Here is a 22195-nt window from a genome sequence, read left to right on the forward strand (position 1 = left end):
TGAGGACACAAGAAAATGTATTTACAGAGAGCAATGAGGACACACAGGAGGGCAATGCTGGTCACCCATTATCAGACACCCCCCCCCCCCATCTGGCTGTGACATCACAGATAAATGCTAATTGTCCATTATCTGGCTGTGACATCACAGGTTAACGGAGAAGGAGGAGCCACACGAGCAGCCTTGTGTGGCTTGAGGGTTCTGTGTCAGGAGAAAGGAGCTTCGGATCAATTCTTCACAATATTCCACCGTGCTTCCCTTCACCAGCTGCAAGCTATCCAGGTCCACCACAACCCGGGCGCCATTTTCACCAAACACCCTGCAAAGCAAGAGAGACGTTACTGTTACATATGCCACCACACCCCAACATATCTCCTGACCCCCCCTCCGTCACAGTGCCCCTTTCCTGCCCACCATCCTCCCCGAACACCCTGCAAAGCAAGAGAAGTTACTGCAATAAATACCACCTAACCTGACCCCAAAATATCTCCTGACCCACTTCCATCATAATGCCCACTACAACTCAGGCACCATCCTCCCTAAACACCCTGCCAACCAAGAGATGTTACTGTTACATGCACCACCTCACTGGACCTGACCACAACATATCTACTGACCCTCTGCCATCATAATGCCCCTTTCCTGCCCACCACAACCCATGTGCCATCCTCCTGAAACACCCTGCAAACCAAGAGAGATGGTACTACAATATATACCACCTAACCTGGCCCCAACATATCTCCTGACGTCACTCCCTCTCCTGTGGAGCATATGTATAGGTGAGGTTTCCTACGGAATATTTGGTATTGGTACAGACAGGGCTTTCTGTACATCCGAGGGTGCTCTGACAGTAAACTGACATTCTAAGAAGCCCAGAAAGTAAACTTCCATCCTAGGGTGCTCTGGCAGTAAACTGACATCCTAGAGTGCTCTGACAATAAACTGACATCCCAGGGTGCTCTGAGAATAAACTGACACCCCAGGGTGCTCTGGCAGTAAACTGACACCTCAGGGCGCTCTGACAATAAGCTGACATCCCAGAGTGCTCTGACAATAAACTGACATCCCAGGGTGCTCTGACAATAAACTGACATCCCAGAGTGCTCTGACAATAAACTGACATCCCAGAGTGCTCTGACAATAAACTGACATCCCAGAGTGCTCTGACAATAAACTGACATCCCAGAGTGCTCTGACAATAAAACTGACATCCCAGGGTGCTCTGAGAATAAACTAACACCCCAGGGTGTTTTGGCAGTAAACTGACACCTCAGGGCGTTCTGACAATAAGCTGACATCCCTGGGTGCTCTGACAATAAACTGCCATCCCAGGGTGCTCTGACAGTAAACTGACATCCCAGAGTGCTCTGACAGTAAACTGACATCCCAGAGTGCTCTGACAGTAAACTGACATCCCAGGGTGCTCTGACTGTAAACTGCCATCCCAGGGTGCTCTGACAGTAAACTGACATCCCAGAGTGCTCTGACAGTAAACTGCCATCCCAGGGTGCTCTGACAATAAACTGCCATCCCAGGGTGCTCTGACAGTAAACTGACATCCCAGAGTGCTCTGGCAATAAACTGACATCCCTGGGTGCTCTGACAATAAACTGCCATCCCAGGGTGCTCTGACAGTAAACTGACATCCCAGAGTGCTCTGACAATAAACTGACATCCCAGGGTGCTCTGACAGTAAATTGACATCCCAGAGTGCTCTGACAATAAACTGCCATCCCAGAGTGCTCTGACAGTAAACTGACATCCCAGAGTGCTCTGACAATAAACTGACATCCCAGGGTGCTCTGACAATAAACTGACATCCCAGGGTGCTCTGACAGTAAATTGACATCCCAGAGTGCTCTGACAATAAACTGACATCCCAGAGTGCTCTGACAATAAACTGACATCCCAGAGTGCTCTGACAATAAACTGACATCCCAGAGTGCTCTGACAGTAAATTGACATCCCAGAGTGCTCTGACAATAAACTGACATCCCAGAGTGCTCTGACAGTAAACTGACATCCCAGAGTGCTCTGGCAATAAACTGACATCCCAGGGTGCTCTGACAGTAAACTGACATCCCAGGGTGCTCTGACAGTAAACTGACATCCCAGAGTGCTCTGACAGTAAACTGACATCCCAGAGTGCTCTGGCAATAAACTGACATCCCAGGGTGCTCTGACAGTAAACTGACATCCCAGGGTGCTCTGACAGTAAACTGACATCCCAGAGTGCTCTGACAGTAAACTGACATCCCAGAGTGCTCTGGCAATAAACTGACATCCCAGAGTGCTCTGGCAATAAACTGACATCCCAGGGTGCTCTGACCTGACAATAAACTGACATCCCAGGGTGCTCTGGCAGTAAACTGACATCCCAGGGTGCTCTGACAATAAACTGACATCCCAGGGTGCTCTGGCAGTAAACTGACATCCCAGGGTGCTCTGACAATAAACTGACATCCCAGGGTGCTCTGACAGTAAACTGACATCCCAGAGTGCTCTGACAGTAAACTGACATCCCAGAGTGCTCTGACAAACTAGGGATAAAGGATTAGCGCTCGCTCCTTAGAACAACACTGTTACTGCAATAGTGTGTCGATATTTCACACTGGTAGTCAGTCACTCCAGTGAAGATAAAGTTCAAGTGCTGCAGTTCAGTCACTGGGTTGTGCCAGTAAGTACAAGAAGTATAAAAACAGTCACTGCGCTCTTGACATCAATAAAGCAGGCATGCCGGTGAGTGGTTTCATATAGGGGGGCGAGGTGGATGCCTGCTTTATTGATGTCAAGAGCGCAGTGACTGTTTTTATACTTCTTGTACTTACTGGCACAACCCAGTGACTGAACTGCAGCACTTGAACTTTATCTTCACTGGAGTGACTGACTACCAGTGTGAAATATCGACACACTATTGCAGTAACAGTGTTGTTCTAAGGAGCGAGCGCTAATCTTTTATCCTTTTATTGACTTACTGTTGTTTGATTTAAGCTGCACGCTTCCTACTATGGAATTATTTGACTTCAGGATGCATAGAGATGTAGATCTCGATTTAGTGTTTGGTCGAGACTCAGAGGCTAAAGGAGCATTGGAACAGGATTTCAAAAAGCTCCAGGGTTTGATGTCCAAGGAACTCACCACTTAGTGGGACATTGCCACTCTAAAGAAATATCACACACAGGGGATAGTCCCCAAAACAATCAGATGGGAATTGGAAGCCAATGATGGGGAAGAATCATTTGACCAAATGTGGGTTGGGAACCATGGAAATCCTAATTAGACGTAAACAAAATAGGATTGACAAATTGGGAGAAGATATTGACGTGATTAAAAACAGACTTGACCCATATAAAAATACGGAGGAGTTTAAGGAAAAATCCAAACACCTCTGTGAACTCCTTAAACGTAACGAAAAAACCTTGATAGCAGACAAACAAAAGAAATTCATTAGGGACACTATAGTGTTCAAGGAACACATGGCCTATAAATGGCAAATTAGGAAAAAGGCCTAAGCCCAAGAAGAGGCCGCTAGGGCCGCTCAGGCCAACATATCTAATCAGCAACCAATTAATCCCCAACAACAAAGGGCACAGGCAACCAGCTTACCCACGGGCACTATTCCCAAAAGAGGACGAGGTGGTAATATCCCTAGGGGTGGGGGGAGAGGGAGCCCATACCATAAACCACTTCCCACCTGGAGGGACCCCCAGCCACAGAGGCCAAGGGGTGGAGGTCCAAGGGGAGGTCACCCCCAGGCTCAACCCTATTATAGACCATATGACCCTGTGGGGAGACCGTTGCCCATATCTAACAGATATAACCCGATAAGAGATCAAAATGACCAGGAATCATCATCTTCTTTTCTATGGGAACCACCCAAACCCAGATACAAACCTTGGGAAGAGGAAGACCTGAGTATGTACCAATCACCAAGGAGACAGCTCAAACAAGGCGCAGAAGAGGGTGCAGAGGAGGGGGAGGAAAAAAGAAGGAGACAGTAACCCCCGATGGCATCTTTAACATCAGTGGCGCTCGACATTAAAGAGCTACACCTGCTGAGTAAAGGCCTTGAACACGCCCCTGCTAATAAAATGAGTAAATTTGATACATACATTGATCTCAATAAATTTGTTAGAAAATTAAATATCAAAAAATACTTTTTGGGTAAAGAGAATGGCATAGTTAGGAGGACCCCAGTGGATCCATTTAGGCACACTAATCTAAGGAATAATTCAACCTTTAACCCTGCAGGTGCACCTGTGGGTAGTACAGTGGAGACGTTTAAGAGAATGTTATGCAAAGACCTTCATGAACTTAAAATGAGATATCCAGACCAATCTGTTAGCAAAATAAAAAAGACCATCCAAGATAAACAGCTGGTAGTAAGACCGGCTGACAAAGGTGGGGGGGTGGTCATCATGACTAACACGCAATATGATAATGAGCTGAGCAAATTGGTAGGAGATACGACTACCTACAAACAACTGACTGGGGATCCAACAAAGGCTTACCTGGGAGAACTAAGGGAACCATTGAAGCAAGGTCTCAGTGAAGGCTTGGTTAATGATCATGAATTTGACTACCTAATTCCTTCAGCCCCCAGAATACCAGTAATCTATCAAGTACCAAAAGTCCACAAAGATCCAGTGTGCCCACCAGGTAGACCGATAATTAGCGGTATGGGGTCGGTAACCCATCGGTTAGGTCAGTACCTGGATGACATGTTACAGCCAGCTGTGGCGCTTGTGCCGCACCTTTTGAGGGACACAAGACATGCCTTACAGGTATTTGATCAGATTAAAATTGAGCCCCATATGCTGCTGGTGACGGCAGACGTGGCGTCACTCTACACAAATATACCGCATGGATCTGGGGTGGAAGCATCTAGAACATACCTGGCTCGCACCGGTATGATCGACAGGCAGATAGAGTTTATAGTACAATTACTGGAATTCGCTTTAAGAAGCTATTATTTTTGGTATAAAGGCCATTTCTATGTGCAGATCAGGGGATGTGCTATGGGGGCGGGGTTCGCTCCCAGTTTCGCCAATTTGTTCATGGCGGTGTGGGAAGAGAAGGTTCTTTTACATCCCGCCTCCATGGCCGTTGTTACCTGGGCTAGGTACATAGATGACCTGATATTGGTCTGGAACACCACTGAACAAGAACTAAAGGATTTCATGACCATACTGAATGACAATGACCTTAACATACAGCTCACAATGGAGGTCAGTGATACCAAAGTGCACTTCTTGGATCTTGAAGTGCACAAAGGCATATCCAAAATCTGGACGCGCACGTTTTTTAAGACGACGGACCGTAATGGTTTTATCGGGGTAGATAGCTGTCACCACCCTAACTGGGTCAAGGCAGTCCCTAAAGGACAGTTCCTCAGGATGAGTAGAAACTGTTCCCATCATAATGATTTTTTGGAACAGTCTGAAATATTGAAACCGCGTTTTGTACAAAAGGGATATGATCCGACCTACATTGATGAGCAACTTAATCAGGTAGCTATGATTGACAGACATCAGACTTTTGTTAAAGAGAACCCGAGGTGTGTTTAAAGAATGTTATCTGCATACAGAGGCTGGATCTGCCTATACAGCCCAGCCTCTGTTGCTATCCCAAACCCCCCTAAGGTCCCCCTGCACTCTGCAATCCCTCATAAATCACAGCCGTGCTGTGAGGCTGTATTTACATCTGTAGTGTCAGTCTCAGCTGCTCCCCCGCCTCCTGCATAGCTCCGGTCCCTGCCCCCGTCCCTTCCCTCCAATCAGCAGGGAGGGAAGGGATGCAGGCGGGGGCCGGAGTTCTGCAGGAGGCGGGGAGAGCAGCAGACTGACACTATAGAGATAAACACAGCCAGCTCTGACAAGCTGTTTGTCAGCAGCGTGGCTATGATTTATGAAGGATTGCAGAGTGCAGGGGGACCTTAGGGGGGTTTGGGATAGCAACAGAGGCTAGGCTGTATAGGCAGATCCAGCCGCTGTATGCAGATAATATTCTTCAAACCCACCTCGGGTTCTCTTTAAGACCTCTAAGGATAGAGATATGAAGTCTGTGCCATTTATAACAGGCTTCAGCCAACAATATCGAGAACTGGAAAAAATTGTCAAACGACATTGGAGCATACTCAAAGCGGATGCACAATTGGGTTCCACATTGCCTAGCAATCCACAATTCATTTACAGAAGGGCTAATAATTTGAAGTCCTATCTGGCTCCCAGCTGTGTTAATCCACCCAATAGACCCAAAAACCCATGGCAACAAGATGGCTATTACCCCTGTAGGACATGCAGATTATGCCAGGCAGGAGTCACTAAAAAGGCATCATCGGTCATATCAACTGCCAATGGCCGCAAGTTCGGGGTAAGGGGGTTCATTACCTGTACTACTAAGTTTGTGGCGTACTGTCTGACCTGTAAATGTGGTAAACAATATATAGGACGTACCAGTAGGGAATTGAAAGAAAGATTGGGAGAGCATTACTACAAGATTGAAAAGGGACACACTAACCACAGTGTACCAAGACATTTTGTAGGTAATGGCTCATGTAAATTGAAAAATATGAGCATGGTTGGCCTGGAGAAACTGCAGCCCTATTGGAGAGGCTGCAATAAAATCCGGGAACTTTCTAAATTGGAAACAAAAAATATCTACGAGCTGGATACCCTTGAGCCAGCTGGGCTCAATATTGATATAGATCTAAATTGCTTCCTAAATAACTCATGATACTTTTTTCGTTGCCATGTGATAACAACCTGCCATTTTCATCTATATCTGATACTGGCCCAAATATTATGGTTATAATGGGCATCTACAACTGTGGACAGAGGCGGGTATGGGTAGGGGTATGCCATGATAAAAAAGTGGGGCATGGGGCCCAGATGCATCGATCCGTACGGATGATGCACTGTCAGTGCTCATACCCATGGCTATCACCCCATATGGGAGTATGAATATCTTGAATGCAATAAGTGGCTCACATGGGTTTTTTTTTTATGGTCTACATTTTATATCTGATTATATTGTCATTTGGTTTGTTAGGAGATCCATAAGATGGTCCTTGGAGGTAGTATGTGTCTTCTTGTCTCATTCTTGAAAGAATAGGTCTTGTAGCACTGGTCTCATGACCAATGTTCCTTTGTGTGTTCACCACCCGATATTCGGGAGTGATGAATACCCAAATAAGAATAGGAATTATGGTTTCTTTGGGACCTTCGTTTTGGATGCTATGCGTCTTTAAATGCATTACCATGCGCTTTTATGACCACTAAGGTCAATGGGAACTGATTATGCGCAATAGTGGTAACTTTTGATGCTATGTACCCCCTAAATGTATTATAATGAATTGTTATAATTATCCTGGCTAACTGGAATACTGCACTTAATTGAGTTAACAACTAAATAAGGGGAACCTTACCTCCGGCACATATGAGATGTTATGTATTTATCTATCAAATTCCTTTTTAATTACCAGTCTAATTTAGTTTTTCAAAATGGGTCATGCAATGTATTGTTTTGAACTCATGTAAGGGAGGAGTCACTTCCTGGATGGCGGCCTGACAGGCAATAAATGAGGGCACACACGTCACTCCGTGATAGCCCCTGATGAGTTGCCACGCAACGAAACGCGTAGGGCGGAGCCAACGGAGTGACGTATCACGTAACCAAGTACGCACAGACGCATAGACGCTCCATGCAGTGATTGAAGCTGCGAGCGGTCACTAGCTTACTAGCGGGTTTTTTTTTATCTTCACACGGAGCGCACGGTAGCGGCACGGAGAGGAGTTCACCAATCTCTGGTGGCCACACAGAAGGTGACTCCATCTAAAATACAGTGTATCGCTCAGTGCCCCTTAGATTGATTATTTTTTTAATGAACTTTTTACAATAAACGGAATCACACTATTGGAAGCGGGCCTTCCTGTGTGTTTTTTTCTTCACAAGCTGATACCAACCCCGGAATAGGAGGCCACTACGGATCCGCATAACACACGGACTACGCCAGAGGCAGCAGAGCCAGAGAGGCGACAGGGGGCCTTACACCCCGAAAGCGCTGATTGGTCTGGCTGTAGACCACAACTGCCGGTGAGTGGTTTCATATAGGGGGGCGAGGTGGATGCCTGTTTTTATACTCTGACAAACTGCCATCCCAGGGTGCTCTGACAAACTGCCATCCCAGGGTGCTCTGACAATAAACTGACATCCCAGGGTGCTCTGACAGTAAACTGACATCCTAGGATGCTCTGACAATAAACGGACATCCCAGAGTGCTCTGACAGTAAACTGACATCCCAGAGTGCTCTGACAATAAACTGACACCCGGTGTGCTCTGACAGTAAGGGCCCGTTTCCACTAGGAGCGGTGCGATGCGGCTACATAACCGCATCGCACCGCGGGTGTGCTGAAACACATGCAAGCCAGTGGAAAAGTTTCCACTGCGTGCATGTCGTGCGGTGCGATCTGAAAATCTGCAGCACGCTGCAGATTTTCGCACACCTGCATCCGCCCACAGCCGCGTCCCATCTCCTCCATGGACTTCCGCATCTGGAGATGCGGAAGTGATGCGCCCGGCGGCGGAAGTGATGCGATGCGGCTACGTAGCCGCATTCGCATCACTTACTAGTGGAAACGGGCCCTAAACTGAGATCCCAGAGTGCTCCGACAGTAAACTGACATCCCAGAGTGCTCTGACAGTTAACTGGCGCCCGGCGCTGCTGCTGTGACGATGCAGGGGGCAGGAAAGAGCGAGGCTCCCTGTAGCGGCGTTACCAGGGGAACCGCTCTTTCCTGCCCCCTGCATCGTAACAGCAGCAGCGCCGGGCGCGCTGCTGTGATCTCTTCATACAGGCATGAGAGCGGGGAAGAGGAAGCGCCGGGGACGAGGAAGCCGCTGCCTAAACAAGTAATAGCGTCGGCGGCGGGGGGAGCGGGGAGGGGGTAGCGGGGGCCGCGGACCACGGAAGACTCGCATACAAGCCGACCCCCCAACTTTTGACCCCCTTTTTGGGGGGATCAGTGGCCCCTGATGAGTCACGCCCTCTAGTGACGAAACGCGTAGGGCGGAGCCTTGGACACGCACGCTTCCTGTAAACAACACATAGACGGAGGTTGCCGGCGCCGTGGCGAGGAGTCCGGATGACATCCACAGGGCTATTACAACTGGTGAAATTACAGCCTTGATATTGTGATATGCCTGAGACTGGATCCTATCTGATGAGCAGGGGAATGAAGGGGGGAGTGTGACCCCCGTCCTGCATGAGGTGGAGGTTTATTTTCCCCAGCACTAAGTGTGGAGTCTGCACTGGGTGTACAAGTAGTGGAAGATTACCCGCTATGTGCGTTTCTTACTTTCCCTAGCTTATTTAGGAATATAAGGATACCTCTTGGATATCACTTGCCAGTACGCGCTGCTGTATTTGCTTGGATTTTTAAAGGAGAAGAATTGACTTTTTTCTTTTGGACAGCGAGCAGCTTACTGACTCTGTAAGGTGTTACTGTGGTGAGCGCTGTATCATTGCGTTTTATTGATACTCTTCTTCCGCCACTGCCTAGTGATCACTATGATCGGCGGCGATCCTAGTGTTCACGTGATCAGGAGCCAATCGGCAAAGCTCCTAATCAGTGAGGGGAGATGTCAGCTGTCATATGACAACTCAATCCCCCCATTCGGCTGCAGGCAGCAGGAGTAAGGGACGTTACAGTTACGTCCATTCAGTAGCACAGGACATAACTGTAATCTCCTTGGTCCCGAAGGGTTTAAGTTGGCTGAGGCAGCCAACAACGACCGCTTCAGCTTACAATCATGCGTGTGTACGGCAGCCAGAGACCCCCGACCCCCAAGCAAGCGGATCTACTCAACCCCAGCGACGCTGATCCCACTGTCCTCGCCACTGACCCGCATGCACCACTCCCCCCCCCCCCCCTTCATAGCAACACAGCGCGTCGTCAGCACAGCATGTCACTCAAGTGAATCACATCCTGATGCCTGACGGGCAACATAAGTAGTGAGTGTGTACATGGCCTAAGTACTCCCTTCTTATAAACGTTTGTCTCTCGTTCCTGTTCATACTAAGAGGAATACATAGTTCCCCAACCGTCCCGTTTTCGTCGGGACTGACCCGATTTGGGAGGGCTATCCGGCTATGACCCCCCAGTGTCCCGGCTGGCAGGGGGGGTCAGATGCAGGGGCGGACTACCCATTTGTGCAGGAAGGGAGGCAGCCAGTGAAAGGGAGCTGGTGGCAAAGTGGCGGAGAAGGGGGGGAGGTCTCCCCCCCTTCCCTCACCTTCGGGCTCCCTTTCCTGGCTCTCCCTTCCGGATTAATGTGTTTCTCCGCAGCGGCTGTGACAGCGGGCGGGAGGACTTACCGGTTACCACTGTTACGCAGCCGCCGGAGAGAGCTGTGATCTGTGTGCCGCAAGTCTGGTCTACTCAAGACCAGACTAGCGGCGTACAGATCACAGCTCCCTCTGCCGGCTGGAAGGACAGGGGTAACCAGTAAGTCTTCCCCGCCCGCTGTCAGCCGCTGCGGAGAAACACATTAATCCGGAAGGGAGAGCCAGGAAAGGGAGCCCGAAGGTGAGGGAATGGGGGGGAGACCTCCCCCCTTCTCCGCCACCAGCTCCCTTTCACTAGCTGCCTCCCTTCCTGGGGGCACCTATACACTTGGCTATACTGGGGGCACCTATACACCTGGCTACATAGACTGGGCACATATACACCTAGCTACATATACCTCTGGCTACATATACTAGGCATATATACACCTCGCTACATATACTGGGGACACCTATACGCCTGGCTACATATACTGGGGACACCTATACACCTGGCTGCATATACTGGGGACACCTATACACCTGGCTACATATACTGGGGACACCTATACACCTGGCTACATATACTGGGGACACCTATACAGCTGGCTACATATACTGGGGACACCTATACAGCTGGCTACATATACTGGGGACACCTATACAGCTGGCTACATATACTGGGGACACCTATACAGCTGGCTACATATACTGGGGACACCTATACAGCTGGCTACATATACTGGGGACACCTATACACCTGGCTACATATACTGGGGACACCTATACACCTGGCTACTGGGGACACCTATACACCTGGCTGCATATACTGGGGACACCTATACACCTGGCTACATATACTGGGGACACCTATACAGCTGGCTACATATACTGGGGACACCTATACAGCTGGCTACATATACTGGGGACACCTATACACCTGGCTACATATACTGAGGACACCTATACACCTGGCTACATATACTGGGGACACCTATACACCTGGCTACATATACTGGGGACACCTATACACCTGGCTACATATACTGGGGACACCTATACACCTGGCTACATATACTGGGGAGACCTATACACCTGGCTACATATACTGGGGACACCTATACACCTGGCTACATATACTGAGGACACCTATACACCTGGCTACATATACTGGGGACACCTATACACCTGGCTACATATACTGGGGACACCTATACACCTGGCTACATATACTGGGGAGACCTATACACCTGGCTACATATACTGGGGACACCTATACACCTGGCTATACTGGGGAGACCTATACACCTGGCTACATATACTGGGGACACCTATACACCTGGCTACATATACTGGGGACACCTATACACCTGGCTACATATACTGGGGACACCTATACACCTGGCTACATATACTGGGGACACCTATACACCTGGCTGCATATACTGGGGAGACCTATACACCTGGCTGCCGATACTGGGGACACCTATACACATGGCTACATATACTGGGGGCACCTATACACCTGGCTATACTGGGGAGACCTATACACCTGGCTACATATACTGGGGACACCTATACACCTGGCTACATATACTGGGGACACCTATACACCTGGCTGCATATACTGGGGAGACCTATACACCTGGCTGCATATACTGGGGACACCTATACACCTGGCTACATATAGTGGGGAGATACTTTAAATAGATATATTACTAATTTTAAAATGTTAATATTAAGGAAAATGAACCAGGATAGAAAGGACCAGTGTGGTTTGAATCATAAGACCACATATTTTTCTTAGTAAATCTTTATGGTATGCGTGACTAGGGGTGTGACTGGGGCGTGATCAGGGGTGTGGCAGGGGCGTGGCTTAAGTGTCCCTCTTTCTCATCTCAAAATGTTGGGAGGTATGGGAATATTCCCAAAGTTCCTCAACACAGAGAGATTGCCAGACGCACGTTTCGTGCACAGGAAGTCCACCTCTGCAGGGTGGAAACCATTCAAGTAATGCATGTTCAGCATCTTGTGAGCAAACATTTCTGAGGTGGTGGGAGCAGATAAACCCCCCCAATGAATTGATGTGATGGGAAGTCACTGGTGGATACCTGGACTGAGTATTACACCTTGGGGTGTTGTGTTGATAGACACCGTTGTTCACTATTCCTTCCTTTCACCCCTCCTATTACCTGTCATTCTCTGTCACATCTGTATCCAGACAGAACTTGTACTGGAAACCGGAGCAGCCACCACTTTCCACATGGAGCCTCAGGAACTCTGTGCCACCTGTGACTTCACGCAACCTCTGCAAAACCAGATCACATGGTCAGTTAATCCTTCCAATGTATGACACACACACACACACACACACACACACACACACACACGTCCCCGCTCCACCCCACATCACAAGCCAGGAACACCACTACCACTGACAATATAACCTCTCAAGCCAGAAAATACCTGGACTGCTTCTCATGAGGGTCCTGCTCTAACCCTCCACCTCACTGACAGCCCTGCTCTAATCACCTGCCTCACTGACAGCCCTGCTCTAACCCTCCGCCTCACTGACAGCCCTGCTCTAATCACCTGCCTCACTGACAGCCCTGCTCTAACCCTCTGTCTCACTGACAGCCCTGCTCTAACCCTCCGTCTCACTGACAGCCCTGCTCTAATCACCTGCCTCACTGACAGCCCTGCTCTAATCCCCTGCCTCACTGACAGCCCTGCTCTAATCACCTGCCTCACTGACAGCCCTGCTCTAACCCTCCGTCTCACTGACAGCCCTGCTCTAATCAACTGCCTCACTGACAGCCCTGATCTAATCACCCGTCTCACTGACAGCCCTGCTCTAACCCTTCGCCTCACTGACAGCCCTGCTCTAACCCTCCGCCTCACTGACAGCCCTGCTCTAAACACCCGCCTCACTGACAGCCCTGCTCTAATCAAGTGCTTCACTGACAGCCCTGCTCTAATCACCTGCCTCACTGACAGCCCTGCTCTAATCACCTGCTTCACTGACAGCCCTGCTCTAATCACCTGCCTCACTGACAGCCCTGCTCTAATCACCCGCCTCACTGACAGCCCTGCTCTAATCACCTGCCTCACTGACAGCCCTGCTCTAATCACCCGCTTCACTGACAGCCCTGCTCTAATCACCCGCCTCACTGACAGCCCTGCTCTAATCACCCGCCTCACTGACAGCCCTGCTCTAATCACCCGCCTCACTGACAGCCCTGCTCTAATCACCTGCCTCACTGACAGCCCTGCTCTAATCACCTGCCTCACTGACAGCCCTGCTCTAATCCCTGCCTCACTGACAGCCCTGCTCTAATCCCTGCCTCACTGACAGCCCTGCTCTAATCACCCGCCTCACTGACAGCCCTGCTCTAATCACCCGCCTCACTGACAGCCCTGCTCTAATCACCCGCCTCACTGACAGCCCTGCTCTAATCACCCGCCTCACTGACAGCCCTGCACTAATCACCCGCCTCACTGACAGCCCTGCTCGAATCACCCGCCTCACTGACAGCCCTGCTCTAATCCCTGCCTCACTGACAGCCCTGCTCTAAACACCCGCATCACTGACAGCCCTGCTCTAATCACCTGCCTCACTGACAGCCCCGCTCTAACCACCTGCCTCACTGACAGCCCTGCTCTAATCACCTGCCTCACTGACAGCCCCGCTCTAATCCCTGCCTCACTGACAGCCCTGCTCTAATCCCTGCCTCACTGACAGCCCTGCTCTAATCACCTGCCTCACTGACAGCCCTGCTCTAATCCCTGCCTCACTGACAGCCCTGCTCTAAACACCCGCCTCACTGACAGCCCTGCTCTAATCACCCGCCTCACTGACAGCCCTGCTCTAATCACCTGCCTCACTGACAGCCCTGCTCTAATCACCCGCCTCACTGACAGCCCTGCTCTAATCCCCGGCCTCACTGACAGCCCTGCTCTAATCCTTGCCTCACTGACAGCCCTGCTCTAATCACCCGCCTCACTGACAGCCCTGCTCTAATCACCCGCCTCACTGACAGCCCTGCTCTAATCACCCGCCTCACTGACAGCCCTGCTCTAATCACCTGCCTCACTGACAGCCCTGCTCTAATCACCCGCCTCACTGACAGCCCTGCTCTAATCCCCGGCCTCACTGACAGCCCTGCTCTAATCACCTGCCTCACTGACAGCCCTGCTCTAATCACCCGCCTCACTGACAGCCCTGCTCTAATCCCTGCCTCTCTGACGGCCCTGCTCTAATCACCCGTCTCACTGACAGCCCTGCTCTAATCACCCGCCTCATTGTCAGCCCTGCCCTAATCACCTGCCTCACTGACAGCCCTGCTCTAATAACCCGCCTCACTGTCAGCCCTGTCCTAATCACCTGCCTCACTGACAACCCTGCCCTAATCACCTGCCTCACTGACAGCCCTGCTCTAATCACCCGCCTCACTGACAGCCCTGCTCTAACCCTTCGCCTCACTGACAGCCCTGCTCTAACCCTCCGCCTCACTGACAGCCCTGCTCTAAACACCGGCCTCACTGACAGCCCTGCTCTAATCAAGTGCTTCACTGACAGCCCTGCTCTAATCACCTGCCTCACTGACAGCCCTGCTCTAATCACCTGCTTCACTGACAGCCCTGCTCTAATCACCTGCCTCACTGACAGCCCTGCTCTAATCACCCGCCTCACTGACAGCCCTGCTCTAATCACCTGCCTCACTGACAGCCCTGCTCTAATCACCCGCTTCACTGACAGCCCTGCTCTAATCACCCGCCTCACTGACAGCCCTGCTCTAATCACCCGCCTCACTGACAGCCCTGCTCTAATCACCCGCCTCACTGACAGCCCTGCTCTAATCACCTGCCTCACTGACAGCCCTGCTCTAATCACCTGCCTCACTGACAGCCCTGCTCTAATCCCTGCCTCACTGACAGCCCTGCTCTAATCCCTGCCTCACTGACAGCCCTGCTCTAATCACCCGCCTCACTGACAGCCCTGCTCTAATCACCCGCCTCACTGACAGCCCTGCTCTAATCACCCGCCTCACTGACAGCCCTGCTCTAATCACCTGCCTCACTGACAGCCCTGCACTAATCACCCGCCTCACTGACAGCCCTGCTCGAATCACCCGCCTCACTGACAGCCCTGCTCTAATCACCCGCCTCACTGACAGCCCTGCTCTAATCCCTGCCTCACTGACAGCCCTGCTCTAAACACCCGCATCACTGACAGCCCTGCTCTAATCACCTGCCTCACTGACAGCCCCGCTCTAACCACCTGCCTCACTGACAGCCCTGCTCTAATCACCTGCCTCACTGACAGCCCCGCTCTAACCCTCCGCCTCACTGACAGCCCTGCTCTAATCCCTGCCTCACTGACAGCCCTGCTCTAAACACCCGCCTCACTGACAGCCCTGCTTAATCACCCGCCTCACTGACAGCCCTGCTCTAATCACCTGCCTCACTGACAGCCCTGCTCTAATCACCCGCCTCACTGACAGCCCTGCTCTAATCCCCGGCCTCACTGACAGCCCTGCTCTAATCCTTGCCTCACTGACAGCCCTGCTCTAATCACCCGCCTCACTGACAGCCCTGCTCTAATCACCCGCCTCACTGACAGCCCTGCTCTAATCACCCGCCTCACTGACAGCCCTGCTCTAATCACCTGCCTCACTGACAGCCCTGCTCTAATCACCCGCCTCACTGACAGCCCTGCTCTAATCCCCGGCCTCACTGACAGCCCTGCTCTAATCACCTGCCTCACTGACAGCCCTGCTCTAATCACCCGCCTCACTGACAGCCCTGCTCTAATCCCTGCCTCTCTGACGGCCCTGCTCTAATCACCCGTCTCACTGACAGCCCTGCTCTAATCACCCGCCTCATTGTCAGCCCTGCCCTAATCACCTGCCTCACTGACAGCCCTGCTCTAATAACCCGCCTCACTGTCAGCCCTGTCCTAATCACCTGCCTCACAGACAACCCTGCCCTAATCACCTGCCTCACTGACAGCCCTGCCCTAATCACCTGCCTCACTGACAGCCCTGCTCTAATCACCTGCCTCACTGACAGCCCTGCCCTAATCACCTGCCTCACTGACAGCCCTGCTCGAATCACCTGCCTCACTGACAGCCCTGCTCTAATCACCTGCCTCACTGACAGCCCTGCTCTAATCACCCGCCTCACTGACTGCCCTGCTCTAATCACCTGCCTCACTGACAGCCCTGCTTCAATCACCTGCCTCACTGACAGCCCTGCTCGAATCACCTGCCTCACTGACAGCCCTGCTCGAATCACCTGCCTCACTGACAGCCCTGCTCGAATCACCAGCCTCACTGAAAGCCCTGCTCGAATCACCCGCCTCACTGACAGCCCTGCCCTAATAACCCGCCTCACTGACAGCCCTGCTCTAATCCCTGCCTCACTGACAGCTGTGCTCTAATCACCCGCCTCACTGACGGCCCTGCTCTAATCACCCGCCTCACTGACGGCCCTGCTCTAATCACCCGCCTCACTGACGGCCCTGCTCTAATCACCCGCCTCACTGATGGCCCTGCTCTATTTACCCGCCTCACTGACGGCCCTGCTCTAATCACCCGCCTCACTGACGGCCCTGCTCTAATCACCCGCCTCACTGACGGCCCTGCTCTAATCACCCGCCTCACTGACGGCCCTGCTCTAATCACCCGCCTCACTGACGGCCCCGCTCTAATCACCCGCATCACTGACGGCCCCGCTCTAATCCCCTGCCTCACTGACGGCCCCGCTCTAATCACCTGTCTCACTGACGGCCCTGCTCTAATCACCTGCCTCACTGACGGCCCTGCTCTAATCCCTGCCTCACTGACGGCCCTGCTCTAATCACCCGCCTCACTGACGGCCCTGCTCTAATCACCCGCCTCACTGACGGCCCTGCTCTACTCACCCGCCTCACTGACGGCCCTGCTCTAATCCCCTGCCTCACTGCTCTAATCCCCTGCCTCACTGACAGCCCTGCTCTAACCCTCCGCCTCACTGACAGCCCTGCTCTAATCCCTGCCTCACTGACAGCCCTGCTCTAAACACCCGCCTCACTGACAGCCCTGCTCTAATCACCCGCCTCACTGACAGCCCTGCTCTAATCCCTGCCTCACTGACAGCCCTGCTCTAATCACCCGTCTCACTGACAGCCCTGCTCTAATCACCCGCCTCATTGTCAGCCCTGCCCTAATCACCTGCCTCACTGACAGCCCTGCTTTAATCACCCGCCTCATTGTCAGCCCTGTCCTAATCACCTGCCTCACTGACAGCCCTGCCCTAATCACCTGCCTCACTGACAGCCCTGCCCTAATCACCTGCCTCACTGACAGCCCTGCTCTAATCACCTGCCTCACTGACAGCCCTGCTCGAATCACCTGCCTCACTGACAGCCCTGCTCTAATCACCTACCTCACTGACAGCCCTGCTCTAATCACCCGCCTCACTGACAGCCCTGCCCTAATCACCCGCCTCACTGACTGCCCTGCTCTAATCACCTGCCTCACTGACAGCCCTGCTCTAATCACCTGCCTCACTGACAGCCCTGTTTGAATCACCTGCCTCACTGACAGCCCTGCTCGAATCACCCGCCTCACTGACAGCCCTGCTCGAATCACCCGCCTCACTGACAGCCCTGCCCTAATCACCCGCCTCACTGACAGCCCTGCTCTAATCACCCGCCTCACTGACAGCCCTGCTCTAATCCCTGCCTCACTGACAGCCCTGCTCTAATCACCCGCCTCACTGACGGCCCTGCTCTAATCACCCGCCTCACTGACGGCCCTGCTCTAATCACCCGCCTCACTGACGGCCCTGCTCTAATCACCCGCCTCACTGACGGCCCTGCTCTAATTACCCGCCTCACTGACGGCCCCGCTCTAATCACCCGCCTCACTGACGGCCCCGCTCTAATCACCCGCATCACTGACGGCCCCGCACTAATCACCTGTCTCACTGACGGCCCTGCTTTAATCACCTGCCTCACTGACGGCCCTGCTCTAATCCCCGCCTCACTGACAGCCCTGCTCTAATCACCCGCCTAACTGACGGCCCTGCTCTAATCACCCGCCTCACTGACGGCCCTGCTCTAATCACCCGCCTCACACAGCCCTGCTCTAATCACCCGTCTCACTGACAGCCCTGCTCTAATCCCTGCCTCACTGACTGCCCTGCTCTAATCACCCACCTCACTTACAGCCCTGCTCTAATCCCTGCCTCACTGACAGCCCTGCTCTAATCCCTGGCCTCACTGACAGCCCTGCTCTAATCACCCGCCTCACTGACAGCCCTGCTCTAATCACCTGCCTCACTGACAGCCCTGCTCTAATCCCTGCCTCACTGAGAGCCCTGCTCTAATCACCTGCCTCTCTGACGGCCCTGCTCTAATCACCCGCCTCACTGACGGCCCTGCTCTAATCACTGCCTCACTGACAGCCCTGCTCTAATCACCCGCCTCACTGACAGCCCTGCTCTAATCACCCGCCTCACTGACAGCCCTGCTCTAATCCCTGCCTCACTGACTGCCCTGCTCGAATCACCCACCTCACTGACAAGCCCTGCTCTAATCCCTGCCTCACTGACAGCCCTGCTCTAATCCCTGCCTCACTGACTGCCCTGCTCTAATCACCCACCTCACTGACAGCCCTGCTCTAATCCCTGCCTCACTGACAGCCCTGCTCTAATCCCTGGCCTCACTGACAGCCCTGCTCTAATCACCCGCCTCACTGACAGCCCTGCTCTAATCACCTGCCTCACTGACAGCCCTGCTCTAATCCCTGCCTCACTGACAGCCCTGCTCTAATCACCTGCCTCTCTGACGGCCCTTCTCTAATCACCCGCCTCACTGACAGCCCTGCTCTAATCACTGCCTCACTGACAGCCCTGCTCTAATCACCCGCCTCACTGACAGCCCTGCTCTAATCACCCGCCTCACTGACAGCCCTGCTCTAATCACCCGCCTCACTGACAGCCCTGCTCTAATCCCTGCCTCACTGACTGCCCTGCTCGAATCACCCACCTCACTGACAAGCCCTGCTCTAATCCCTGCCTCACTGACAGCCCTGCTCTACTCCCTGGCCTCACTGACAGCCCTGCTCTAATAACCTGCCTCACTGACAGCCCTGCTCTAATCACCCGCCTCACTGACAGCCCTGCTCTAATCACCCGCCTCACTGACAGCCCTGCTCTAATCACCCGCCTCACTGACAGCCCTGCTCTAATCCCTGCCTCACTGACAGCCCTGCTCTAATCACCTGCCTCTCTGACGGCCCTGCTCTAATCACCCGCCTCACTGACAGCCCTGCTCTAATCACCCGCCTCACTGACAGCCCTGCACTAATCACCCGCCTCACTGACAGCCCTGCACTAATCACCCACCTCACTGACAGCCCCGCTCTAATCACCCGCCTCACTGACGGCCCCGCTCTAATCACCCGCATCACTGACGGCCCCGCACTAATCACCTGTCTCACTGACGGCCCTGCTTTAATCACCTGCCTCACTGACGGCCCTGCTCTAATCACCCGCCTCACTGACGGCCCTGCTCTAATCACCCGCCTCACTGACGGCCCTGCTCTAATCACCCGCCTCACTGACAGCCCTGCTCTAATCACCCGCCTCACTGACAGCCCTGCTCTAATCACCTGCCTCACTGACAGCCCTGCTCTAATCACCTGCCTCACTGACAGCCCTGCCCTAATCACCTGCCTCACTGACAACCCTGCTCTAATCACCCGCCTCACTGACAGCCCTGCTCTAATCACCTGCCTCACTGACAGCCCTGCTCGAATCACCTGCCTCACTGACAGCCCTGCTCTAATCACCTGCCTCACTGACAGCCCTGCTCTAATCACCTGCCTCACTAACAGGCCTGCTCGAATCACCTGCCTCACTGACAGCCCTGCTCTAATCACCCGCCTCACTGACAGCCCTGCTATATTCACCTGCCTCACTGACAGCCCTGCTCTAATCACCTGCCTCACTGACAGCCCTGCCCTAATCACCTGCCTCACTGACATCCCTGCTCTAATCACCTGCCTCACTGACAGCCCTGTCCTAATCACCTGCCTTACTGACAGCCCTGCTCTAATCACCCGCCTCACTGACAGCCCTGCTCTAATCACCCGCCTCACTGACAGCCCTGCTCTAATCACCCGCCTCACTGACAGCCCTGCTCTAATCACTGCCTCACTGACAGCCCTGCTCTAATCACCCGCCTCACTGACAGCCCTGCTCTAATCACCCGCCTCACTGACAGCCCTGCTCTAATCACCCGCCTCACTGACAGCCCTGCTCTAATCCCTGCCTCACTGACTGCCCTGCTCGAATCACCCACCTCACTGACAAGCCCTGCTCTAATCCCTGCCTCACTGACAGCCCTGCTCTACTCCCTGGCCTCACTGACAGCCCTGCCCTAATCACCTGCCTCACTGACAGCCCTGCTCTAATAACCTGCCTCACTGACAGCCCTGCTCTAATCACCCGCCTCACTGACAGCCCTGCTCTAATCACCCGCCTCACTGACAGCCCTGCTCTAATCACCCGCCTCACTGACAGCCCTGCTCTAATCACCAGCCTCACTGACAGCCCTGCTCTAATCACCCGCCTCACTGACAGCCCTGCTCTAATCACCCGCCTCACTGACAGCCCTGCTCTAATCACCCGCCTCACTGACAGCCCTGCTCTAACCACCCGCCTCACTGACAGCCCTGCTCTAATCACCCGCCTCACTGACAGCCCTGCACTAATCACCCGCCTCACTGACAGCCCTGCTCTAATCACCCGCCTCACTGACAGCCCTGCACTAATCACCCGCCTCACTGACAGCCCTGCTCTAATCACCCGCCTCACTGACAGCCCTGCTCTAATCACCCGCCTCACTGACAGCCCTGCTCTAATCACCCGCCTCACTGACAGCCCTGCTCTAAACACCCGCCTCACTGACAGCCCCGCTCTAATCACCTGCCTCACTGACAGCCCCGCTCTAACCACCTGCCTCACTGACAGCCCTGCTCAAATCACCCGCCTCACTGACAGCCCTGCTCTAATCCCCTGCCTCACTGACAGCCCCGCTCTAATCACCTGTCTCACTGACAGCCCTGCTCTAATCACCTGCCTCACTGACAGCCCTGCTCTAATCCCTGCCTCACTGACAGCCCTGCCCTAATCACCTGCCTCACTGACAGCCCTGCTCTAATCACCCGCCTCACTGACAGCCCTGCTCTAATCACCTGCCTCACTGACGGCCCTGCTCTAATCACCCGCCTCACTGACAGCCCTGCTCTAATCACCCGCCTCACTGACGGCCCTACTCTAATCACCCGCCTCACTGACAGCCCTGCTCTAATCACCCGCCTCACTGACAGCCCTGCTCTAATCACCCGCCTCACTGACAGCCCTGCTCTAATCACCTGCCTCACTGACAGCCCTGCTCTAATCACCTGCCTCACTGACAGCCCTGCCCTAATCACCTGCCTCACTGACAGCCCTGCTCTAATCACCCGCCTCACTGACAACCCTGCTCTAATCACCTGCCTCACTGACATCCCTGCTCGAATCACCTGCCTCACTGACAGCCCTGCTCTAATCACCTGCCTCACTGACAGCCCTGCTCTAATCACCTGCCTCACTAACAGGCCTGCTCGAATCACCTGCCTCACTGACAGCCCTGCTCTAATCACCCGCCTCACTGACAGCCCTGCTATATTCACCTGCCTCACTGATAGCCCTGCTCTAATCACCTGCCTCACTGACAGCCCTGCCCTAATCACCTGCCTCACTGACAGCCCTGCTCTAATCACCTGCCTCACTGACAGCCCTGTCCTAATCACCTGCCTTACTGACAGCCCTGCTCT

At 53.0% G+C, this 22195-nt stretch overlaps 1 protein-coding gene across 1 annotated transcript in view; it reads right to left on the bottom strand.

Moving 5' to 3' along the window:
* Nucleotides 1-22195, bottom strand: part of ISCA2 (iron-sulfur cluster assembly 2) — a 25835-nt gene continuing 3640 nt past the window's right edge. Inside the window, exons 3-4 of the mRNA XM_068254529.1 lie at nt 12518-12633; nt 1-319 (exon numbers count right to left, since the gene is read on the bottom strand). Of these exons, the coding sequence (XP_068110630.1) occupies nt 145-319; nt 12518-12633 (291 nt within the window). The 3' untranslated portion in view covers nt 1-144. The remainder of the gene's footprint in view (nt 320-12517; nt 12634-22195) is intronic.

This window comes from Hyperolius riggenbachi, chromosome 9 (genome assembly GCF_040937935.1).
Source record: "Hyperolius riggenbachi isolate aHypRig1 chromosome 9, aHypRig1.pri, whole genome shotgun sequence".
Lineage (NCBI taxonomy): Eukaryota > Metazoa > Chordata > Amphibia > Anura > Hyperoliidae > Hyperolius > Hyperolius riggenbachi.